Consider the following 22480-nt stretch of genomic DNA (forward strand, 5'->3'; position numbering starts at 1 on the left):
CACACCCCACAAATGACCCCATTTTGGAAAGTAGACACTTCAAGGTATTCAGAGAGGAGCATAGTGAGTCCGTGGCAGATTTCATTTTTTTTTGTCGCAAGTTAGAAGAAATGGAAACTTTTTTTTTTTTTTTCACAAAGTGTCATTTTCCGCTAACTTGTGACAAAAAATAAAATCTTCTATGAACTCACCATGCCTCTCACTGAATACTTTGGGATGTCTTCTTTCCAAAATGGGGTCATTTGGCGGGTATTTGTACTATCCTGGAATTTTAGCCCCTCATGAAACCTGACAGGTGCGCAGAAAAGTCAGAGATGCTTGAAAATGGGAAAATTCACTTTTGGCACCATAGTTTGTAAACGCTATAACTTTTACCCAATCCAATAAATATACACTGAATGGTTTTTTTTTTTATCAAAGACATGTAGCAGAATAACTTTCGTGCTCAAGTGTATAGGAAATTTTACTTTATTTGAAAAATGTCAGCACAGAAAGTTAAAAAAGTCATTTTTTTGACAAAATTCATGTCTTTTTTGATGAATATAATAAAAAGTAAAACTCGCAGCAGCAATCAAATAGCATCAAAAGAAAGCTGTATTAGTGACAAGAAAAGGAGGTAAAATTCATTTAGGTGGTAGGTTGTATGACCGAGCATTAAACCGTGAAAGCTGCAGTGATCTGAATGGAGAAAAAGGCTCTGGTCCTTAAGGGGCGAAAAGACTGTGGTCCTCAAGTGGTTAAGCATGCAGGTAATTCTGTCAGACATCAGTCAGAGCACGTGATCTGCTTGCTTGTTCATGTTATATGGCTAAAAACAGACACAGATGATTTTTGAAAGGAAATTAATATGTTATCCCCCATATCCCTTTCACCTCAGGTTCCCTATAAACATATTGCATAGTCTTTGTTACAAAGCTGCTAAATAAGAGTGTTGCCAGTGCCAACAGGATTCACAATATTGGTGCCACAAAATCGCAGAAGTGTCATGCATTCTGTTAGAACTGACAGATTAGAACCTTCCAAGCTTTGTCTGAAGTTCCTTAAAGAGAAACTCCAAACAAGAATTTAACTTTATCCCAATCAGTAGCTGATACCCCCTTTTACATGAGAAATCTATTGCTTTTCACAAACAGACCATCAGGGGGCGCTGTTTGGCTGATATTATGGTGAAACCCCTCCCACAAGAAGCTCTGAGGACCGCGGTACTTTTGACAGTTTGACACAATGTAACAAGGTTCACAGACAGGAAATAGCAGTTTACAGCTGTCTCCAACAGCCAAAACAGCTAGCAGCAGCTACATAACCTGCCCACAGTAAAAATGTCACCATGTAATAAATGTCAGAAAGTAAATCGGGGAGAGGAAAGATTTTACAATGAGCAAACACTGACTAAATCATTTATACATAATTATTGTAAAAATGAAGCACTATTTTCACTGGAGTTCCTCTTTAAGCTGTAATATTTACAATTCGATCTAAAACTTAAAGAGGAACTCCAGTGAAAATAATTTAATAAAAAAAGTGCTTCATTTTTACAATAATTATGTATAAATGATTTAGTCAGTGTTTGCTCATTGTAAAATCTTTCCTCTCCCAGATTCACATTCTGACATGTATTACATGGTGACATTGTTACTGTGGGCAAGTTATGTAGCTGCTCCTAGCTGCTCTGGCTGTTACAGACAGCTTTAAACAGCCATTTCCTGTCTGTGAACATTGTTACATTGTGGCAGTTTGCCCAGAGTACCGCGGTATTCAGAGCCTCTTGTGGGAGGGGTTTCAGCACAAAATTAGTCACACAGCGCCCCCTGATGGTCTGTTTGTGAAAATCATTGTATTTCTCATGTAAAAGGGGGTATCAGCTACTGATTGGGATAAAGTTCAATTCTTGGTTGGAGTTTCTCTTTAAAGATAAAATATTACACTGAGTTGGTATTTAATCAACCATTCAAATAACACTGTAAGAAAAAAAATAAAAAGATAAATTTTTGCAGGATATAATGTTCACAAATATGGCTAAATCTTGTACCACACAATCCAGCGCTGTATAATATGTTGGCGCTTTATAAATACAATAAATAATAATAATCCTTCTAAGCACATGAATTCCATTCTGTTGGTATATTTCCCATCTAGGAAGGCAACATATAATTTAATACATAATGAAATATCTTTACTAGTTTAATAAGGGTTTGTCCAAAAACATCTTTAAAATGTTCTAAGACACTATTTACCTCTAACTAATCACAGGCCTGTCGGCAGTGCCCATTTTGACACATGTGGCAGTGTCCTTCGCTCTACAGCAAGAATGACGTTGACACAGCAGAGTACATATCTGCTGTCCTGGAGCCCTCTCTCTCTGGGATCTACCTCTCTGGTGCCGAGCTTCATGCAGTAGTTCAAGCAGAGCTCTGTATACTAATCTCCACTCGGTATGCTGTAACAGATAGTGTCTGTCATCGGTACAAATCAAATCTACTTACAGTTCGCCACTAGTCTTTAGGTAGACATTTGTACAATGAAACTTGCTGCAGCCATTATGTTGCATGCAAACACCTATATTACTACAGATTGTCTATCCTAAATAGCGAGAACCCGAGTTATCTTGGCAGGAGAAAGAATTAGAGCACAAGCCAGCAGTCAGTTTATGTGCAGGACTTTAGTGTTACAAATTACTGCAGGCAAATAGAAAAGGCAGAAGGAACGGCAGATCCTAGGCTAAAAGCCATTTCAAGCAACATACGCTTTAGCAAAGGCAGATTTGAATCTACTTTGCTGGAAGTCAGCAGATGTCTGACTGGAACAACGAATAATGTCTTCTGGCACACGGATCCACCATTGGTGCTTGCCCTGGTTCTTTCTCCTGTTATCAAAGATAATGTGAAATCTGAGTACATGGCACAGTATATTAGTGATCTGATGCTGCTGTAGACACCATTTTCACTGTAAATGTGTCAGATAGTATTTCCATACGTTCCCTACTTTGAGTAATTGAGTGCAAAGTACTACAGCATTAGGTTTCAAAACATTCCAAAGCATACAATATGGTGGATTACTGATGTACAATTTAAAAGATGGTATGTTGTGATGAACATTTATAAAGGCCAAAATTCAGTGACTACAGAATCAGTTAATGTGTTTTTTTCTGGTTGCTCACATACTTTCTCTTGGCCTCATATTCGTCCAGGTTGCTGTCCCATCTCTGAGACATTAATATGCTAAGTTCCATCTCTTCCTTCTCCATCTGAGGCTCATTTTCCTCATCATCACTATTATGCATGGTACTGTGCCTTGCTAAGGTACTGTTTTGTGACAAACGTCTGGACACATCCATCTGATAGCCATCATCTTCTAGACCAGCTAGTAACTTCACCATGGCTTGATCTTGGCTGCTATCCACTAGGAAAAATAATGAGGTCACTTAAACATTGTTCTAATAATACTTATACACTTAAAGAGAACCCGAGGTGGGATTTAATTATATTAGTGGGGCACAGAGGCTGGTTGTGCACACTATCACCAGCCTCTGTTGGCCTATGGTGTGCCCCCAGAACCCCCCTGCGATCTGCTGTCCCCCTCCGCCAATCAGCGGGAGGGAAGGGACATGGGCGGGTAGCGCCGATACAGAGGAGGCGGGGGAGCGGCGCTGACAGACACGCATAGGTAAACATTGTGCTGGCGACACGCTGCGTGTCGCTAGCACGGCGGAGGGGACAGCAGATCGCAGGGGGGTCCTGGGGGCACACCATAGGCCAACAGAGGCTGGTGATAGTGTGCACAACCAGCCTCTGTGCCCCACTAATATAATTAAATCCCACCTCGGGTTCTCTTTAAGACTGGAAAAATAAAAACAAGAATCATAAAGACATTTTGCAATTTTTCGAAACTGTAAAACACATAATAACCTATACAACAGGCACAAAAATCCTGTCTGAAATCAGCATCTCAAATTCATCACAAGGGTCTTACATTTCTTAGGTATCCCAAAGGGAATATATTTTCCTAGAGGCTTCATCATGAATACACTGTGCAAGCCAAGAAATGTGGCCACGTGCCTCTTCCTATTCTTTAACAGGATTTTAACAAGTTCCAAAAAAGCATCTTTCCTATGGGCTGCCAAGAGATTTACATGAAACCTGTCAGGATAACTAACTCAAGGCTCATAGACCAAACAATAGCATTCAACAGCCCCGATGGTGGTGAGTGGAAGTTAATGTTCAACAGGTGAGAACTGCCATATGGTCCAATAGGACTAAAGGTGTGGAGGTCAAGGGGCATACATGTATGGTTTTGGGATGTGGATGATAGCCTAAGCGCATACATGTTAAAAAAAAAAGGGCGCCAGGGACAGCCACTATTAGGATATCGGTAAAATAACCAATATTTTATAACTTAATTCTGATAGTAAAGTATCAGTAATCTTTACAGATATTTTACTATGACCTAACATAGCCCTACTCTCACACAGACACAGAACCCACCCTCTACCAATGCCTAACCCGAAGACCCCCCCCCACCCCCTGGTGGTGCCTAACATTAACACCCCCCTTGTGCTTAACTTTAACCCACAAGAACCACACACACTTCTGATACTACAGACCATCAACCCCTAACCCTCAATATTTTTTGTGCCACAGGAGGAAATGTTAAAAGCCGCAATTAGCGGATATAAATGGCTAAATAGTGGTCATAAGTTGCTATAAACAGTGAATAGTTGCTATAAACAGTGAATAGTGACTATGAGCAGCCAACGTCTCTGGGCACCCAAATTACCATTTATAGCCGCTAATACTGGCTTTAAACATTGCCACCATTTTTGCACCCTTTTTACCTGCTTGCCTTTTTTTCCCCCAACTACACAAATTATTTTCACCCTACCTTAATATTCAACTTAATCTTATCCCCTACACACGCCTAACCTTAACCTCTAACCATCTTCTATAACTAGTACTAACCTTTAATCCATTCGTAATTCGTTTTCTTCATAAAGAATAAACTTTAACGTTAGAAGGACCAGATCCAGCTCAGAAATAAATACACATCCAGAAGCTAAATGACAAATCCCTACTCTTTGCAAGAATATTGCTACGTGATGTTCACACTGCCGAGCACAATAACACTCTCTGCCATGCTAACAAATGACAACTTATTATTCCACAGATGTTTGCAGATACAGTTTTTTTAATCATCGTTTTATTGAAGGTGCAGATACAGTTTTAACCATTATTTTCAAACAATGAAGCATACATTTCCCATTAAAACCATGTCTCAGAAAAACATTCAGGTTTCAGCTAAATAAGTAAAAGAGCACACTGTATGCAGACACTGTATCTCAAAGACAAGCTAACAAAGGTCTGAACTCACCAACTATCAATCACCCACAAGCAGCTCTATGACGGTGTCACTATCATTTCTAAAGCTTTTACACAATCTTGTCTGTATGTCCGGTCTAAGGGCTGGTTCAGACGGACGTTTGCAGAGCGTTTACAGCCAGCGTTCAGGGCTTGGTGTTAAACGCTCCCATTCAAGTGAATGGGAGCGTTTGTACCAAGCTTTCAAGCGCGTTTACACAAACGCGGCGTTTGGGTCCCGATTTTCTCTGGCGTTCAAGGAGCCCCTGGAAGCTACATGTAGCTTCCAGGGGAGGTTAACCGCGACGGCTAATGTCCCCCTAGGGGAAGAAAAAACGCGACCGCATCCAAACGCACACGAACGCTGCTGAACGCGACGCCAGCAAACGCAACGCCTCCAAACGTCCGTCTGAACCAGCCCTAAAGCTTTTCATGACCCAGCAGGCAAAAAACAATAAATCTCTTCACTTACACTAATTATTTGCTAGCAATACAGAGCAAAGTGTGAGATACCATTTAGTGACTATGGCCAAAAACATTTCAGAGCTCCTGGGTGGTCAGAATGTCTGTCAAGCCTCAGAGAGCACAGGAAATCAATAACAAGTGATTCCTGGGATTCTGCCACTGAGACCTATATCACACATTCCATACTAATAAAGGCAGCATCTGGGAGATGAATGAAGGGTTTCTAGCACAGAATACAAACTGCCAACTGCACAGTCATAGCATAAAGCCAATAGAAATGTAAACTAACTGGAATAACAGGACACGGCTTTGTAATCTGTTGTGGAGAGGTCATTAACACTGAGATAATATACTGTATTTTCTCATGTGACCGCTTTATAGGACTGCCTTAAATTGCAATATTTAAAAAATTAAATACATGCACAAAGTAGAATAATATGGCTTTTTGCATGAAGTAGAATATTTTTCACTTTATTTATGCAAGGATTTATAAAAGGAAGTTTCAGTCAGCTTCCAAACATACACAACCAGAAAAGCCTACTGTACAGTGTATACCTAGGGTTTGTAATTAGTTATTGCATAATAAAAATGTGCACCATCAGACCACAATGGAACCATGTATTTACTTTATGCTAGCTGGCATTTTGCTATCCATCCACCCATAATCCCCAAATCATTTAGCTCACGATATCCTCTTTTAGTTAGTTAACTTGCTTTACATTTCTCCATCCTTTTTATTGTGTCCAGTCTTGCTTCCCATATATTTTTCTTATTTGATAAATCACATTCTACTCATCGTCACTTTCACTCTGTCTTGCAGCTGGAGATAACCAACAAAGCCTTGAACACTTTCTTCCAACCCACTGGCAGGTGAATAGCCATCTACTAGCTACTTGTCTATAGCAATTACCTGACTCCACCTGGCACAGTTACACCTCCAGCCAGTGAACCTGCAAACATGCATTCGTGTCAGGATTTGTGAGTTCAGCAGATGGCGGAGTTTAGGGCACCAAAATCTCTTTGCCTATAACCACTGGAGATGTAAACCAGGTCATATCTACATCCCATCCCTGTGGAAGAATTGAAGAGGGCCTCAAAGACCTGACCACCTACCTATCACACACACACACACACACACACACACACACACACACACACACACACACACACACACACACACACACACACACACACACACACACACACACACACACACACACACACACACACACACACACACACACACACACACACACACACACACACACACACACACACACACACACACACACACACACACACACACCAAATCCATGCAGCACCTTCCCTCACCTAGCATGCCACCAGGTCATGGAGGTACGACTGCTAACACTCTGAAGGATTCCACCATCAATTTGGGTGGAGATCTGGGGTGCTGTAAGCCAGATCTGGGGCCCTGGGCCATTGCCCAGTTTATTCCTATGGAATTGCCGGCTCTGTAAGCAGGAGCAGTATGTCAGCAATGGCTGCATTGCACTGTTTCTACTCTGTGAGCCAGTACAATGCTAGTATTTGCACAGATGCAATCAATAATAGACAGGATTTCTGTTGAAATCTTGTCTGTCTGATGACTACAAATTCAAGATAGTAGACCAGGTAAATGACCAATATCATGTTGATAGTGATTATTTACCTGATCTACCACTAATTGCACAGTGTATGCCTAGCTTTGCTTGTGGTAAAACAGAAAATTACTTACAGAAGACTGGAGACTGACTCAGCCTTTGAGAGATGGGATCAAAACACTGACTTGTTTCCATGATATTTAAAATAGCTTCTTCATCAATTACAGCATCTGCATGGCCATAATCTTCAGCATGTTCAGGCCCTGAAAGTGAGAGACATTACATGTCATTTTGTTTACTTACAAAAAATACAATTATATAACGTATAAAGGGGATGGCAATTAAACCTTCAATATTGTCAAAGAAGCAGGCACGTGACACTGTATGCTGAAACTTGGAAGTGGTGGAAAGTCATATCAAAGGACCACCCAATGTTCTGGGACAGGAGTCACAATGGGGACAGTGGAGGCACAGGGGGGGGGGGGGAGAGGGCAGTAGGCATAAAGGTGTCACAATGGGGACAGTGGAGGCACAGAGGGGACACAGTAGGCACAAATGGGATCACAATGGGGACAGTGGAGGCACAGCAGTAACAGTAGGCAGAAGGGGTCATAATAGGGACAGTGCGGGCAATTGGGGGACAGTAGGCACAAAGGGGTAACAATGGGAACAGTGCAGACACATGAGGGGAGCAGAAGGCCCAAAGGGGTCACAATTGGGACAGTGGAGGCACAGAGGGACACAGTAGGCACAAAGAGGTCACAATGGGGACAGTAGAGGCAATGGGGAAAAGCAGGCACAAAGGGGTAACAATGGGGATACAGTTAGCACAAAGGGGTCAAAACTGGGACAGTGAGACACAGGGGGGACACAGTAGGCACAAATGGGTCACAATGGGAACAGTGGAGGCACAGGCAGAACACAGGAGGCACAAAGAGTTACACATCACAAGTTATGTATGTGCTTGTCATGCGTTCTGCATTTTGTGTATTTAAAGAGGGTGGTAGAATGAATTTGATGCAGCAACCCACTTATCAAAAATGTTAAACAATGATGGAGGTGTAGCTAGGTAGTAATACTGTATTTTCTATTTATAATGCTGTGGGTGCAATATGGACAAAGTTGTCTTTTTAGGGGAAAAACAGTAAATACAAACAAATAAACACAAAGTAATAAGTAGAGGAGATGTACATTTACACAGTGAAATCATCTTCACACTGCAGAAGAAAATCCATAATAAACAAAGTGTGAAGAATCCTTCCATGTACTCAGTACAGTACATGTGGAAATTAGATTACTGAAGTCATAAAATGCCCACAGAATGAACAGATGTTCTTTCTGGAATGTATCTGGAAAGAACATGAGCTAGCCAAGTAGAATGCCTGTAAAATATGCATACAAGTGGGCTCCAAGCAGGCAACTATGCTGCAAGAAATGCTTAAAGCCACAACAAAGTCATGCTATAAAAAATAGAAACAACTTCACAACATTCTAAATGTGAATAGGATTTTCTTTCCTCCTGCTTCTATTAGCTTCTCTGGCACCATTTAGATCTCCTCAGCAATAACACTTACCAGTAATTCTCCACAGCATAAACAGAAGCTATATAAAACATGCTTAATTTTTTTTCTAGTACTGTCAGCTCAGCATAGATAGCGCTGTGGTACGGTTGTCAACACAACAGCCGGCAGCAACTAACCATGCAATACAAATATCAGCAAAAAACTACATTTTTCTTGACATAAAACAGAAAACTATGCCCTCTCCATAACTAAGCTGTAATACCCCCAATGTAAATAAAAATACCCCCTCAATAATCTAGCTATACCACAGCCCCCAATACTTCCCCATTACCCCATAAACTAGCATTCTACTCCAGCCCCCAACACTTACATAAGCTCGCCAGTAACCCAACAAAAATAAAAAGACAAGTGCATAAAATCCACCAAATACTCACAGATGTAATTCAGCAACGGGAACACCAAGACCTAAGGCTAATAAGCTTTAGCTTTCGCTAATATTTACACTGCACTTAGGAAGTAAAAGCAGCAAACAAGTAGCAGGTGAGTGAGTGGGCAGTTAGCACTGAGAGGTTATGGCACTCATGTACACAAAACAGAACCACCAGACTAAACAGTACTGGCCCTCCTTCATACAGGGAAACCGGGATAGTCAGGGGCAAATAATTCTGAGTTGATGCCGGATTAGGCAAATTTAATGCAGCTTGAAAATGAACCAATCAAAATAGGTCAACGGGGAATTTGATTGATCCATCTTCAAGCTGCATAACTACGCATGCAAAATTATGCATTCAGGGCTCTTTCTCACCAAAAATCGTAAAACAAAATCGCAAATGCGTTTTGCATTCCACGATTTGCGATTTTCACTAGGTTGGGCTCAATCAAAACATAGGAAAAATGCAGCAGAACTACGATTGCTTTTTTTTTTAGAAAATCGTAAATGCATTCAGTTTCAATGCATTCCCATGATTCCATGATGTTGCTGTCGATAATACATTTCAGAATATAAATTGGGGTGAGGAAAGATTTTACAATTGGCAAACAATGACTATTTATAAATAAAGTTAAATGAAAAAGATTAAATGAATATTGTAAAAAAAAAAAAAAGAAAAAAAAAAAAAAAAAAGGAAAAAAGCAAAATCAATTTTATTTGATATGTTATTTTCCCTACAGTTCCTCTTTAAGTCAACAAAAAAGTTGTGTGAAACGCTCTTACGTTCCTGCTGGTCCCTGTGTACCTCCACCAAGTTAGCCGGTGTACAAGGAATGGACTCCATAGACTTCAGCTGTGAATGCAAGGTCAGCTCTACAGAGAAATCATCTGATATGTTGCTGAGGTCCACAGAGTTAGACAGGGTCCTGTTTGAAAAAAATACAGAATGACAATGTACACAAAAATCAACAATTGCAAAGTCGTACATTACATAGTATAGGTAAGACACACATTTCACCTCTACACTTCTACTACATTTCCTACATTTACAGGCAGTATAGTAGAATAGCCAGTGGCGTCGCTAGGGTTTTTTATCCGGGGCACTCCCCCCAAACCTGTTGCATTGGTGCCCTGGATACTATGTAGTCAGGTGACCTGCCTCCCTCCCTCCGCAGTGTGCGCACCTCGGCTCCCCGCTCCTGCTATGATCAGACCTCTCAGATGGTGGCGGACTGGGGAAGGCAGAGCAGCTCTGTCTTCCCCAGTCACTGCGATCCGAGGTCTGTAGTGCTGCAACCAGCCCTCCCTGTTCCCGCCCAGCCCTGCAAAGCCCACCAGCTCAGAATAGAAAGCCCCCCAGCCCAGCATAACAAAGCGCCAAGCTCAGCATAGAAAGCCCCCCAGCAAAGCATAACAAAGCGCCCAGCTCAGCATAAAAAGCCCCCAAGCCCAGCATAACAAAACGCCCAGCTCAGCATAGCAAAACCCCCCAGCAAAGCAAAGCCTCCCAGCCCAGCATAGCAAAGCCCCTCAGCCCAGCATAAAGCACCCAGCAAAGCCCCTGGGCCTCAGCAAAGCCCCCAGCAAAGCAAATCCCCAGCCTAGGAAAGCCCCTGGGCCCCAGCAAAGATCCCAGGCCCCAGCCCAGCAAAGCGTACAGCCAAGCAAAGCACCCAGCAAAGCACCCAAAAATGCTCCCAGCCCAGCAAAGTCCTCAGCAAACTGCCCAACCCAGCAAAGCCCCAGGCCCAGCACCCACCAAAGACAGACAGCTCAGCATCATCGCCAGCCAGGCCACAGCATCAACGCCAGCTATGCCAGCACAGCATCACTACCAGCCAGGCTAGCATAGCATCACCACCAGCAAGCCCAGCATCACCACCAGCAAGCCCCGCATAACCCCCAGCCAAGTACAGCAAACTGGCCAGCCAGCCGAAGACAATACGGAAGCCAGCTAAGGGGCTTATTTATGTGAAATACTGCCTATTGAATATATTTGTTATACTACTGCTATGTTCATGTACATTTGACCCCACCTATGACCACGCCCACTTTCCTGTGACATGGCCACGCCCATTTTTTGCCGTGGCATGCCGCACAATCATTCCCTCATTGTGCCCCGGATCTCCCAGGAACCTAGCAACGCCCCTGAGAATAGCTGAAGATACTTGTGTATGTGGTAAAGGAATAAAATATTATATAATGCATGCAGTGCTATGCTAGGCAATAGATAAAATGTAAGACATTTTATTCCAATCAAACTATACACTTTCAGCAATGGTGCCTCAGAAATGTGAGTGTTCATCAGAGCATTCCTAGTGCAAGATAATATCCATACTTTCAAGGCACATTCAGGCCTCAAAACTAGAATACAGTCAGTCTCCTACTTACAAACTTAAAGTGAACATCCGGACTAAAAATCGACTCAGCAGCACTGAAAAAGCTTTGTGTTTTTTTAACAGTTTCACAGCATCAGAACTTTGTTTCTCTTATACAAACCTTATTTTTAGCTGCACAGAAGAAAACTGCCCGGGCTTTTTTTCCCTGATGCTGTGCAAAGCATGATGGGATTTCTGCTTTTGTTGTTCTCTTTCTGCTGTTTTGGTGCAATTTTTTTTTTTTTTTACATTTTGAATTTGACATTTGAAGCCTAGCGTGTGCAGCTGGGAGGGGTGATCAGGACACAGGACAGTTGGAGCTGTGTCTCCTGCTCCTTGTCACCTCCTTTCAACCAAAAAGATGGCTGCCCCCATGACAAAGATAGCAGCCCCCATAAATCACAAACATTTGCCTGTTCTTTTAAAACAGGGTGGGTAAGAGATTATATTACCTATCTATTCTAATTAACATAACTAATGTAACTTGATGACAGTATGTTTGTTTAGGCCGAAGTTCCCCTTTAAGTAACAATTTTTCATCTATACAAACAAAAATTGTCTACATGTACAACATTTGCTTTACTGGATCGTTTTTTTTAATACCTATTTTTGCTGCTATATTTATGTCCAAATCCAGAGTTGTCCGAAAATAAATCATTTATCTACATTTCACCATTATAACAAGACACAGGGAGCTTACAATCTCTCAGAACATAACCTGTTTGAAAGAATGAGGCAGCCTGTATAAAGGCTTTTCTGCTGTCAGAATCAGAACATTACAACAATTGACATGTAGGCATGGCAATCTGGCATGTAATATTTAAAGGTAGAAACTCTTAGGGCTTGTTTCCACTATTGCGGTGCGGAATCGCCTGGATTCCACCGCTGATGAAATCGCATGCGGATGCGATTTCCCATGCGTTTTTGCCGCGAATTCGCATGCGAATTCGCATAGGTGAAGGTATATGCGATTTTAACCATGTCACTGCCTGTGTGAATTTACATTGGTACCTATGCGAATTCGCATGAAAATTCGCATACCATAGCCGCATGCGAATTTCCTATTAAATACATTAGCGGCGATTCGCATGCATTCCACTCGCAGGCGAATTCGTTGGCTCTTTTGTGCGTTTTTTTACCGCTGAAATAAACGCACCTCAACAACGCTACAGTGGAAACAGGCCCATCCACTTGCATTACATGTGCGAATCCGCATGCATTGGACGCATGCGGATTCGCGATAGTGGGAACGAGCCCTTAGTTTTATTGTTGTCTGTGCTTACACCAAAGAGGTATTTCATCTTTCTGTCCTGACAGGAAGTGGGCAAAGCACTTCAACAGGTACACAGAAAGCATAAAATACTGACAGTACAATTTACATTGCTGTAGATCATTTTCTGTCCCCAGGGCCACCTGGGCTTACATTAAAGTTATATTAAACTCTTGTGAAAAAAGTGGGTAGCCTATAAGCATGTATTAGTACTACATAAATGTTTACCAAATTTAAAGATTTAAAAAATTACCTTTTCTTCTCAATTTGAGCCGTTTATAAATTTTCAAAGCAAGCATAAGCATAAAATGCTTTTAATGTCTAGCCTTAAAGAGACACTGAAGCGAAAAAAATATATGATATAATTAATTGGTTGTGTACTATGAATAATTTCTAGAAGATTAGCAGCAAAGAAAATATTCTCATACTTTTATTTTCAGGTATATAGTGTTTTTTCTAACATTGCATTATTCTATAATATGTGCAGATTACACAACACTCAGCATTCAAAATGATTCTTTCAGAGCAGTCTGTGAAGTAATGACCTCTCCTCTAGCAGAGAAAAATTAAAAAGTTCACTTACAGTTGAGATAATAAAAGTCAGATAACAGCCCTCTCCACGACTAACTTAGTCGGAAAGCTTAATGGCTTGTTTGCATAGAGATAACAACTGGAGTTTCTCAACTCTTCCTGTACTGGAAACAATTAGACTGATGTATCTGATTTTAATGTTTTATTTCTTAGCTGTACTACACATACAAATCATAATAAAATAATTTTTTTTTCGCTTCTCTCTTTAAGTGTCTCTTTAAAAGTGTACTCTACATTTCAGAAGAGATTGCCCAGTACTTGATCTTCCTAGATGAGAAACCAGCTGTGCAAAGCAGGAGGTCTTGTTATTCAATTTTCACACTGACTGATAGCAACATGGACACTTCAAAGATGACAAACTGTGTTCATAATGGAGGAGGTGAGTGGTCTCTGCTCAGAATTAGAAATGGTCAATGAAATGCAAATAATTTAAAGTTGATGCAGGATTATGCAAATTTGTATGCAAATGTATGCATCTTGAAAATGGACCAACCTAATTCTACCAAGGCAGGATTTGTCCCAGAATAAAATGAGATATATATATATATATATATATATATATATATATATATATATATATATATATATATATATATATATATATATATATATATATATATATATATATATATATATATTTATATTTATTTATTTTTTATTTTGCAAACCAAAAGTGAAACACATTTTTCTTGGTGCATAAATCCTCAGCCTCTCACAGTTACCTGCTTACCTGAGAAATAAGAGCTGTTTCCAACTGCCAAGTAGGCATGGGCTTTTGAGTAGTAATCTACTCGAATTTGAAATTCAAATAAAGTCTGACTTCACATGTGACCACGGGATGGGGGGTTAACTTACCCAGAAGTCTTTGGGTCATCTGCATCCCATTAGGTGTGATAGGCGTAATGAAAGCCGCATTGCATTACTCACCGACACGCTTCCTTTTTCAAGCCGGAAGGAGGAAGCACGGAAGTGGTGGAACACCTATCACGTGTAATGGAATGCAGATGGCCCAAAGACTTCTGAGTAAGTTAGCCCCCCTATCCCACGGTCACAGGTGAAGTCATTAGACTTTGTTTTAATTTCGAATTCAAGTAGACTAGACAAGACAAATAAAATTTATATTGCGCTTTTCTCCTGGCGGATTACGACTAGTAAGCCCATGCCTGCTGCCAAGTATCTCCCTCTGTGCATATGTATATCTATAAAAAAAAACACCTTTTAGCGAATCGCAAAGTTAGTGGGTGTGGTTATAGATAATGGCAGTTGTTGCGGTCTTGTTCTTGTCTGCCAGTAGTAAAGATAATGACGTGCAGGCTCATTGTGGATCAAACAACATGAACAAATTACATGACAAATATCAGTAATTTCTTGAACCCTCATATTTTTTAACTTCTCACCTTGCAATGCATTGATTTTCCCCCCCTTTTTACTAAAGTTCCTCTTTAAGTTAATGGAAAACAAATATGGGAATTACTGATGGTTTCACCACCTTGTGCTAGAATTTACATGTCCAAACAATAACATGACAGTTACTGATCGGCATAGCATACATTTTCATTAGATTTGTAAGGTATGCTGAATCCAGCGTCTAAATCTAGAATACATAATGTATGCCTACAATTCATACGGCAGGACTACAACATTACTAGGAGGAAAGACCTGAGCAGGTAGTAAGAGTTCTTTAAATATTTATAAACTGGTACAGCAGCCACTTCCCTTTTTTTTGTTTTGTGAAAACTGCAAGGAATTTTACGAACATTTTTTGGGGGGCACATTTAATTTAAAATAATGTTCTACTGCGTGCGCATAAGAAAAAACCCCAAAAAACTCCTGCATTTGGACTTTAAGAGCAAATGAAAACTGCTTGTTTCAAAGGGGCCTCCCTGGCCATCAGTTGATAGTGTTCTGTGAACAATGTCCCCATCCACTGAGATGAAAACTCAGCCAAACACTGCAGCCACTGTTCCAAGTTACATGCTATTTACATGCATCTCACTGATCCTTACTACTTACTGGCTTAGGTGATCCTTCTAATGCCTATACCGTACCCTTAGATTTATGCTGTACTTACACAGAGAAGTCATTTTGTTTTAAGATTTCTTTTAGCCTCTTCTGAAAGATTTTTTCACTTTCGGACACAGCAATGAATCCATGATCTTAAGACAAAAAGAATGCAGAAGTTACTCAGCACCAACCAAGTCACCATAGATACATTTACAATGATGCATGTAGACTTATGCGCAGGAAACAATTCTTTGTTTCCATTAAAATGTATAGCAAAGATCCAGAATTTGCCTATCTGTAGGATTAAAGTCATTAATATATTTTAACATATGGTGCATATACCGTTTTTTACTACAGAAACGGTAAAAAGTCCATATCACAGTCTTATGCTACGTACACACATGCGACAACGATCGTTCGTTAAGAACGACGAACGAACTTTTAATTGATGAAAGAACGACCTAAGTAAAGGTAGTTTTAAAATGTGTGTAACGATCTGATCGTTAGAACGAACGTTACATCACAGAAAGCAACTATTGCGCCTGCGCATAAAAATGAGAAGTTCCATGGAGAAATAGTGAAATGCGCATGTCAAGCCTAGTACGAACGATCGTTTCCAACGATGTACTACTTTTGCAAACGATCGTCGTTGGTTTAAATCCGCCGAGACAGAACTTTCTTTTGTAGCGATTTGGCTCGTTCGTCGTTTGCCTTAATAGTCGGTGGTTCGTTTTTTGTAACGATCGTCGTTGGTAAAGATCGGGGAACGATCGTTACAAACGACTATAGTCGCATGTGTGTACGCACCTTTAGTCCAACTTTTTTTGCCAACAAAAATAAGTTTATTGAAGCACAAGAAAGACATAATAGACATCTCCATTTACATTTCCAGAGCAGTCTTAAACAATTGTAACCTGAAGAACACCGTTACCTTGCAACATGCAAAGTGCAGCAATATCGGATTACAGACAATCATTGGTAAGGAGGCATACATATTAGGCAAAGCTTCATATCTAGAACAGTTAATGGCAGGACCAAGATACATATTACAGCATGGCCTACTAGAATCTCATGGGTAACCAATACAAAATTCTCCGTTCTGAGCACAGACGGATATACAAGTATGGTCTAAGTCCAACTTTAGTGGCGTGGAAATCAATTAACAGTATGATTTTTTATTTTATTTTTTAACATGGGAAGAAACTGTAATAGCCAAATGAAACAAATGCAAACGGAGAGAATATGGAAACTTTATTCACATAAGCCCTGGCTAAGATTTGAATCTGGAAAATTAGTGCTGCTAGGTGAAAAGCCACCAGCCACGCTGTTCCCAACAAACAATACTGGGTAGGATAAAGGTGAACACCAATGGTACAATTTTTAGTGAATGATGGTGTTTTCCATCAGAATATTCAGATCATCTTGAACAAAAACTGAGAGGCTGGAAGGCCCGTCAATTTCCTAAGCAAGTGGCTGATTAGCGTGGCAGATTTGTTTCATAGACAGGACTGGAAGTTTCTTTAATGCAGTGGAGCAATTATATATGATACTTTCTTTTGATTTGAATTATCAGATTATATAAGATGGATTCCCAAAAATTGCACTGTTAATGGGCACTGTAGCAATGTGGATAGCATACATCTATGAACTTTTCTTTGTTAGGGGAGATTATAAGGATTAAGGGGGGGGGGGGGGGTTTCAAGAGTGATGGTTTGGTCATCTGCTTTCAAGATGATATTTTCATGTTTTATTTTCTGTGTGTTCAGTCTGCATTATAGGAAATGTGAATATATTTAGTAATGTTTAGCAGGCAGGTGCCTTGGTCTGTTGGACATTAGAGATAAACTCATAAAGCTCATAATCAGTTTTTGTTTGTTTTATTTCAAGAAAAACGAGCATGTTCTGGAAACCAAGTACTATGGGCCATTCACTGAGGTACAGGTGTCATGAGAGAAATAAGGCAGCAGCTATGCTGGGTGATTTTAGAAAACGCAAGCAAAAGTGACCTTTATGGTCTCTGGCTGGTCAAGGGAAGTGGGGCGAACAGGTTGCAGCAGAGGTGTACTATTGCTTTACAATGGTCTTGTTGCTGTGTTTATTGAACGATGACCGATTAGTCTTCACTGTGCTACAAATAATGTGCATGCAATGTGATATGACATTCGGACTTCTGCTGTTTAATGTACTTAGTTATTATATACATCTGCTGCATTAATAAATATATACTGTTTTTAACCACTTTCCCCACCACTACAGTATATCTACGTCAGCTGTGGCACTCTCCAAGCCACAGCCACGTAGATATACTGACCTGCCTTAAGCCCTTTTGTGCAGGGACAGGTGCGCTTCAGAGCGCACCCCCCGGCACTGTCGGTTGCCTTACTAATTGGCAAAAGGGAACATGTTCCCTTGTAGCCAATTAGTGACCCCCCCGCGGATGAACGATCACCGCTGTAACAAACAGCGTGATCCTTCATCTCCCCCTCCTCCGTGCACAGATGGCTAAAAAAAATGTAAATAAAGCCGCCTCTCTCACCTTACCTCGTTCCAGCGATGAGCCTGCAGCCTGAGCATCCGATCCCAGCTCTGATCTCAGCCGCGTATTGCCGGTGACCCGGGTCCCGGCTTGATGACGTCATCAAGCCGGGACCCGGGTCACCGGCAATACGCGGCTGAGATCAGAGCTGGGATCGGATGCTCGGGCTGCAGGCTCATCGCTGGAACGAGGTAAGGTGAGAGAGGTGGCTTTATTTACATTTTTTTAGCATCTGTGCACGGAGGGGCTGCCTAATGGGGGGGGGGGGGGGTGTCATACATCTGGCTGCCCACACTGGGGGGGGGGGGGGAGGGGGGTGCAAAAAACTGCCAGGCATCTGGGTAACTGGGGGGGATGACATCTAAAAATGGGGGATCATTTGATTATCTGGGGGAGGGGGTAACCTAATACTGGGGGCACATCTGGCTATAATTGGTGGGGGGGGCAATTCTGGGGGTACATATGGCTATAAAGGGGGAAATTTTATCCGGGGGACACAACTGCCTATAATGAGGGGTGCCAATCCTGGCGGCGTTACTGTCTCTCTGTACTGGGGGGTGGTAGATACATGGGACACATCTGACTATACCGGGGTGCCGATATTGGGGTCACATCTGGCTAAACTGGGAAGGTTGGGCTGATACTCGGGGCACATCTGACTATATTAGGGGGGACATTAACTGGTGGAATGGTTTTATAAACTGTGGTACTTTTTATTTTTAAACTGGAATTGTTAAAAACTGAGAAATAATGCATTTTTTTAATTTTTGTTCCCTTTTTTCAATTAAAATGCCTAGAAAACAAAATTGTTCTTGGGACTAAATACCCCCCTTGAAAGCCTGGTTTGTCTTGAAAAAAACGATATATAGATCATTTAGGTGTAGTGAGTAGGGATAAAGTTATTGCTGATTGAATAGGGACACCGCTAAAGCGTCAAAACTGCTCTGGTCAATAAGGGGAAAACAAGGTCTGGATGCGAAGTGGTTAATAATAAAACAGAAAAAAAAGAAAATGCAAGAAAAAACATCAGGATGTAGGCAAGGACATTATAACATGGAGGGATCAGGATGGGCTAGAGATCAACTTTCAGGGCAAAGCCTCTGTGACTGGCTATGCCAGCAGATCTGGATAAACCATTAAAAGTCCAATTAATGCTGCAAGGAATAGGGAGTGGGTTATAATGGTTTGTACATTTAAATTAAAAGATAAATAGGGGCATGTTTATTGCAAAATGTTGGGATGGCTTTGGGTACACTTTAATCAGAACACAACACTAAACTGTATATTAATAAAAAAAAAAGAAAGACATAATGGGTTCAAATTATGAAAGCAGCAAAGTCAATAACTAGTCTTACAGCTTAAATGAAATGACCAGGAGAAAAGCGGTTTGATGAGGACAATCAAAACAAAAGCTGTGATACACTCAGAGAACGTACTGTACATTTTTGTTTGTCGTTTAAAAATGCTGAATGAAAGCTTTAATTTACCAATACACTTACTAGTGATTTCTGAATGCTCACCTTGTGATTCTGGTGGACTGATCTGAGAAGACTCCTCCATCTCTCTACGACGCTGCTTCTCATCTTCCCATATCGCCTGCAAACCAGGATTCTTCCCGATCTGAGCTAAAAATAGACACAAAATATGGTTCTTAAATAACAACTCAGTTACTTAAAAAAAATAAAAAAAATAAAAAACACACTGTTTCAAAGGAATCCTTTAAATAATAAGAATTGTGACATTTTGGGAGATTTTGTTCTTGTATTTTTACCTCAAAAGGAAAAAGTAATGGGTGGAGTGTCCAAATTAATTCTACATGGCATGTGCTCCCAAAATCCGATCAAAGCAAACACTTTGGAAAAAGCAACGAGTCCTGACAAGCCTTTCACTCTGCAGTTTGCCGTTTATAAAGCATGTAGCAAGATTGCAATTTTCTAAAAATGTTAAATTCTGCTGGTGGGAACACCCTCATAGGGTGGCACTGCACTAACGCAACACAATCGTCCCCAATGTGATCAAGCCCTAACTGTGCCTTTAAGCAGATAGGAAAATTCCAGAAAATGATGGTAATTAGTAAAGCAATTAGACATTTAGCCTAACTGGAGTAGTCATGCGTATGCATGTTAAGGCATAACATCAAATTAACTGCCTCTTTGCTTGACATAGTGGGAAAGTGTTTAAAAAACAATCTGTCCATACCACAGGGGCAAAAACTGTGTTCCTCTAAAATGTGGTTTATCCTTGGGAAAAAAATCCAAACACCTGAAAGTTCCACATTAACCACTTGAGGACCACAGTCTTTCTACCCCTTAAGAACCAGGCACTTTTTTTCCATTCAGACCACTGCAGCTTTCACGGTTTATTGCTCGCTCATACAACCTACCACCTAAATGAATTTTGGCTCCTTTTCTTGTCACTAATAAAGCTTTCTTTTGGTGCTATTTGATTGCTCCTGCGATTTTTACTTTTTATTATATTCAGCAAAAAAGACATGAATTTTGGCAAAAAAATGATTTTTTTAACTTTCTGTGCTGACATTTTTCAAATAAAGTAAAATTTCTGTATACATGCAGCGCGAAAAATGTGGACAAACATGTTTTTGATTAAAAAAAAACCCATTCAGTGTATATTTATTGGTTTGGGTAAAAGTTATAGCGTTTACAAACTATGGTGCAAAAAGTGAATTTTCCCATTTTCAAGCATCTATGACTTTTCTGACCCCCCTGTCATGTTTCATGAGGGGCTAGAATTCCAGGATAGTATAAATACCCCCCAAATGACCCCATTTTGGAAAGAAGACATCCCAAAGTATTCACTGAGAGGCATAGTGAGTTCATAGAAGATATTATTTTTTGTCACAAGTAAGCGGAAAATGACACCTTGTGACAAAAAAAAAGAAAAAAAAAAAGTTTCCATTTCTGCTAACTTGCGACAAAAAAAAATGAAATCTGCCACGGACTCACCATGCCCCTCTCTGAATACCTTGAAGTGTCTACTTTCCAAAATGGGGTCATTTGTGGGGTGTGTTCACTGTCCTGGCATTTTGGGGGGTGCTAAATTGTAAGCACCCCTGTAAAGCCTAAAGGTGCTCATTGGACTTTGGACCCCTTAGCGCAGTTAGGCTGCAAAAAAGTGCCACACATGTGGTATTGCCATACTCAGTAGAAGTACTATAATGTGTTTTGGGGTGTATTTTTACACATACCCATGCTGGGTGGGAGAAATATCTCTGTGAATGACAATGTTTTCATTTTTTTTACACACAATTGTCCATTTACAGAGTTATTTCTCCCACCCAGCATGGGTATGTGTAAAAATACACCACAAAACACATTATACTACTTCTCCTGAGTACGGCGATACCACATGTGTGGCACTTTTTTGCACCCTAACTGCGCTAAAGGGCCCAAAGTCCAATGAGTACCTTTAGGATTTCACAGGTCATTTTGCGACATTTGGTTTCAAGACTACTCCTCACGGTTTAGGGCCCCTAAAATGCCAGGGCAGTATAGGAACCCCACAAATGACCCCATTTTAGAAAGAAGACACCCCAAGGTATTCCGTTAGGAGTATGGTGAGTTCATAGAAGATTTTATTTTTTGTCACAAGTTAGCGGAACATGACACTTTGTGAAAAAAAACAATTAAAATCAATTTCCGCTAACTTGGGACAAAAAAATAAAAACTTCTATGAACTCACCATACTCCTAACGGAATACCTTTGGGTGTCTTCTTTCTAAAATGGGGTCATTTGTGGGGTTCTGATACTGCCCTGGCATTTTAGGGGCCCTAAACCATGAGGAGTAGTCTGGAAATCAAATTCCGCAAAATGACCTGTGAAATCCTAAAGGTACTCATTGGACTTTGGGCCCTTTAGCGCAGTTAGGGTGCAAAAAAGTGCCACACATGTGGTATCGCCGTACTCTGGAGAAGTAGTACAATGTGTTTTGGGGTGTATTTTTACACATACCCATGCTGGGTGGGAGAAATAACTCTGTAAATGGACAATTGTGTGTAAAAAAATCAAAAGATTGTCATTTACAGAAGTATTTCTCCCACCCAGCATGGGTATGTGTAAAAATACACCCCAAAACACATTATACTACTTCTCCCGAGTACGGCAATACCACATGTGTGGCACTTTTTTGCACCCTAACTGCGCTAAAGGGCCCAAAGTCCAATGAGTACCTTTAGGATTTCACAGGTCATTTTTGTTTCAAGACTACTCCTCACGGTTTAGGGCCCCTAAAATGCCAGGGCAGTATAGGAACCCCACTAATGACCCCATTTTACAAAGAAGACACCCAAAGGTATTCCGTTAGGAGTATG

The 22480-nt window shown here is 40.8% G+C and overlaps 1 protein-coding gene across 2 annotated transcripts in view; it reads right to left on the reverse strand.

Annotated features, from left to right (window-relative positions):
• REV3L (REV3 like, DNA directed polymerase zeta catalytic subunit) overlaps positions 1 to 22480 on the reverse strand; it is a 235884-nt gene that overhangs the window by 88974 nt on the left and 124430 nt on the right. For both annotated transcript variants that reach the window (XM_068231311.1, XM_068231310.1), the window contains exons 7-11: positions 19673 to 19777; positions 15684 to 15768; positions 10157 to 10299; positions 7555 to 7683; positions 3162 to 3399 (exon numbers count right to left, since the gene is read on the reverse strand). In XM_068231311.1, coding sequence (XP_068087412.1) covers positions 3162 to 3399; positions 7555 to 7683; positions 10157 to 10299; positions 15684 to 15768; positions 19673 to 19777 — 700 coding nt within the window. The remainder of the gene's footprint in view (positions 1 to 3161; positions 3400 to 7554; positions 7684 to 10156; positions 10300 to 15683; positions 15769 to 19672; positions 19778 to 22480) is intronic.

The sequence above is a fragment of the Hyperolius riggenbachi genome, chromosome 4, assembly GCF_040937935.1.
Source record: "Hyperolius riggenbachi isolate aHypRig1 chromosome 4, aHypRig1.pri, whole genome shotgun sequence".
NCBI lineage: Eukaryota > Metazoa > Chordata > Amphibia > Anura > Hyperoliidae > Hyperolius > Hyperolius riggenbachi.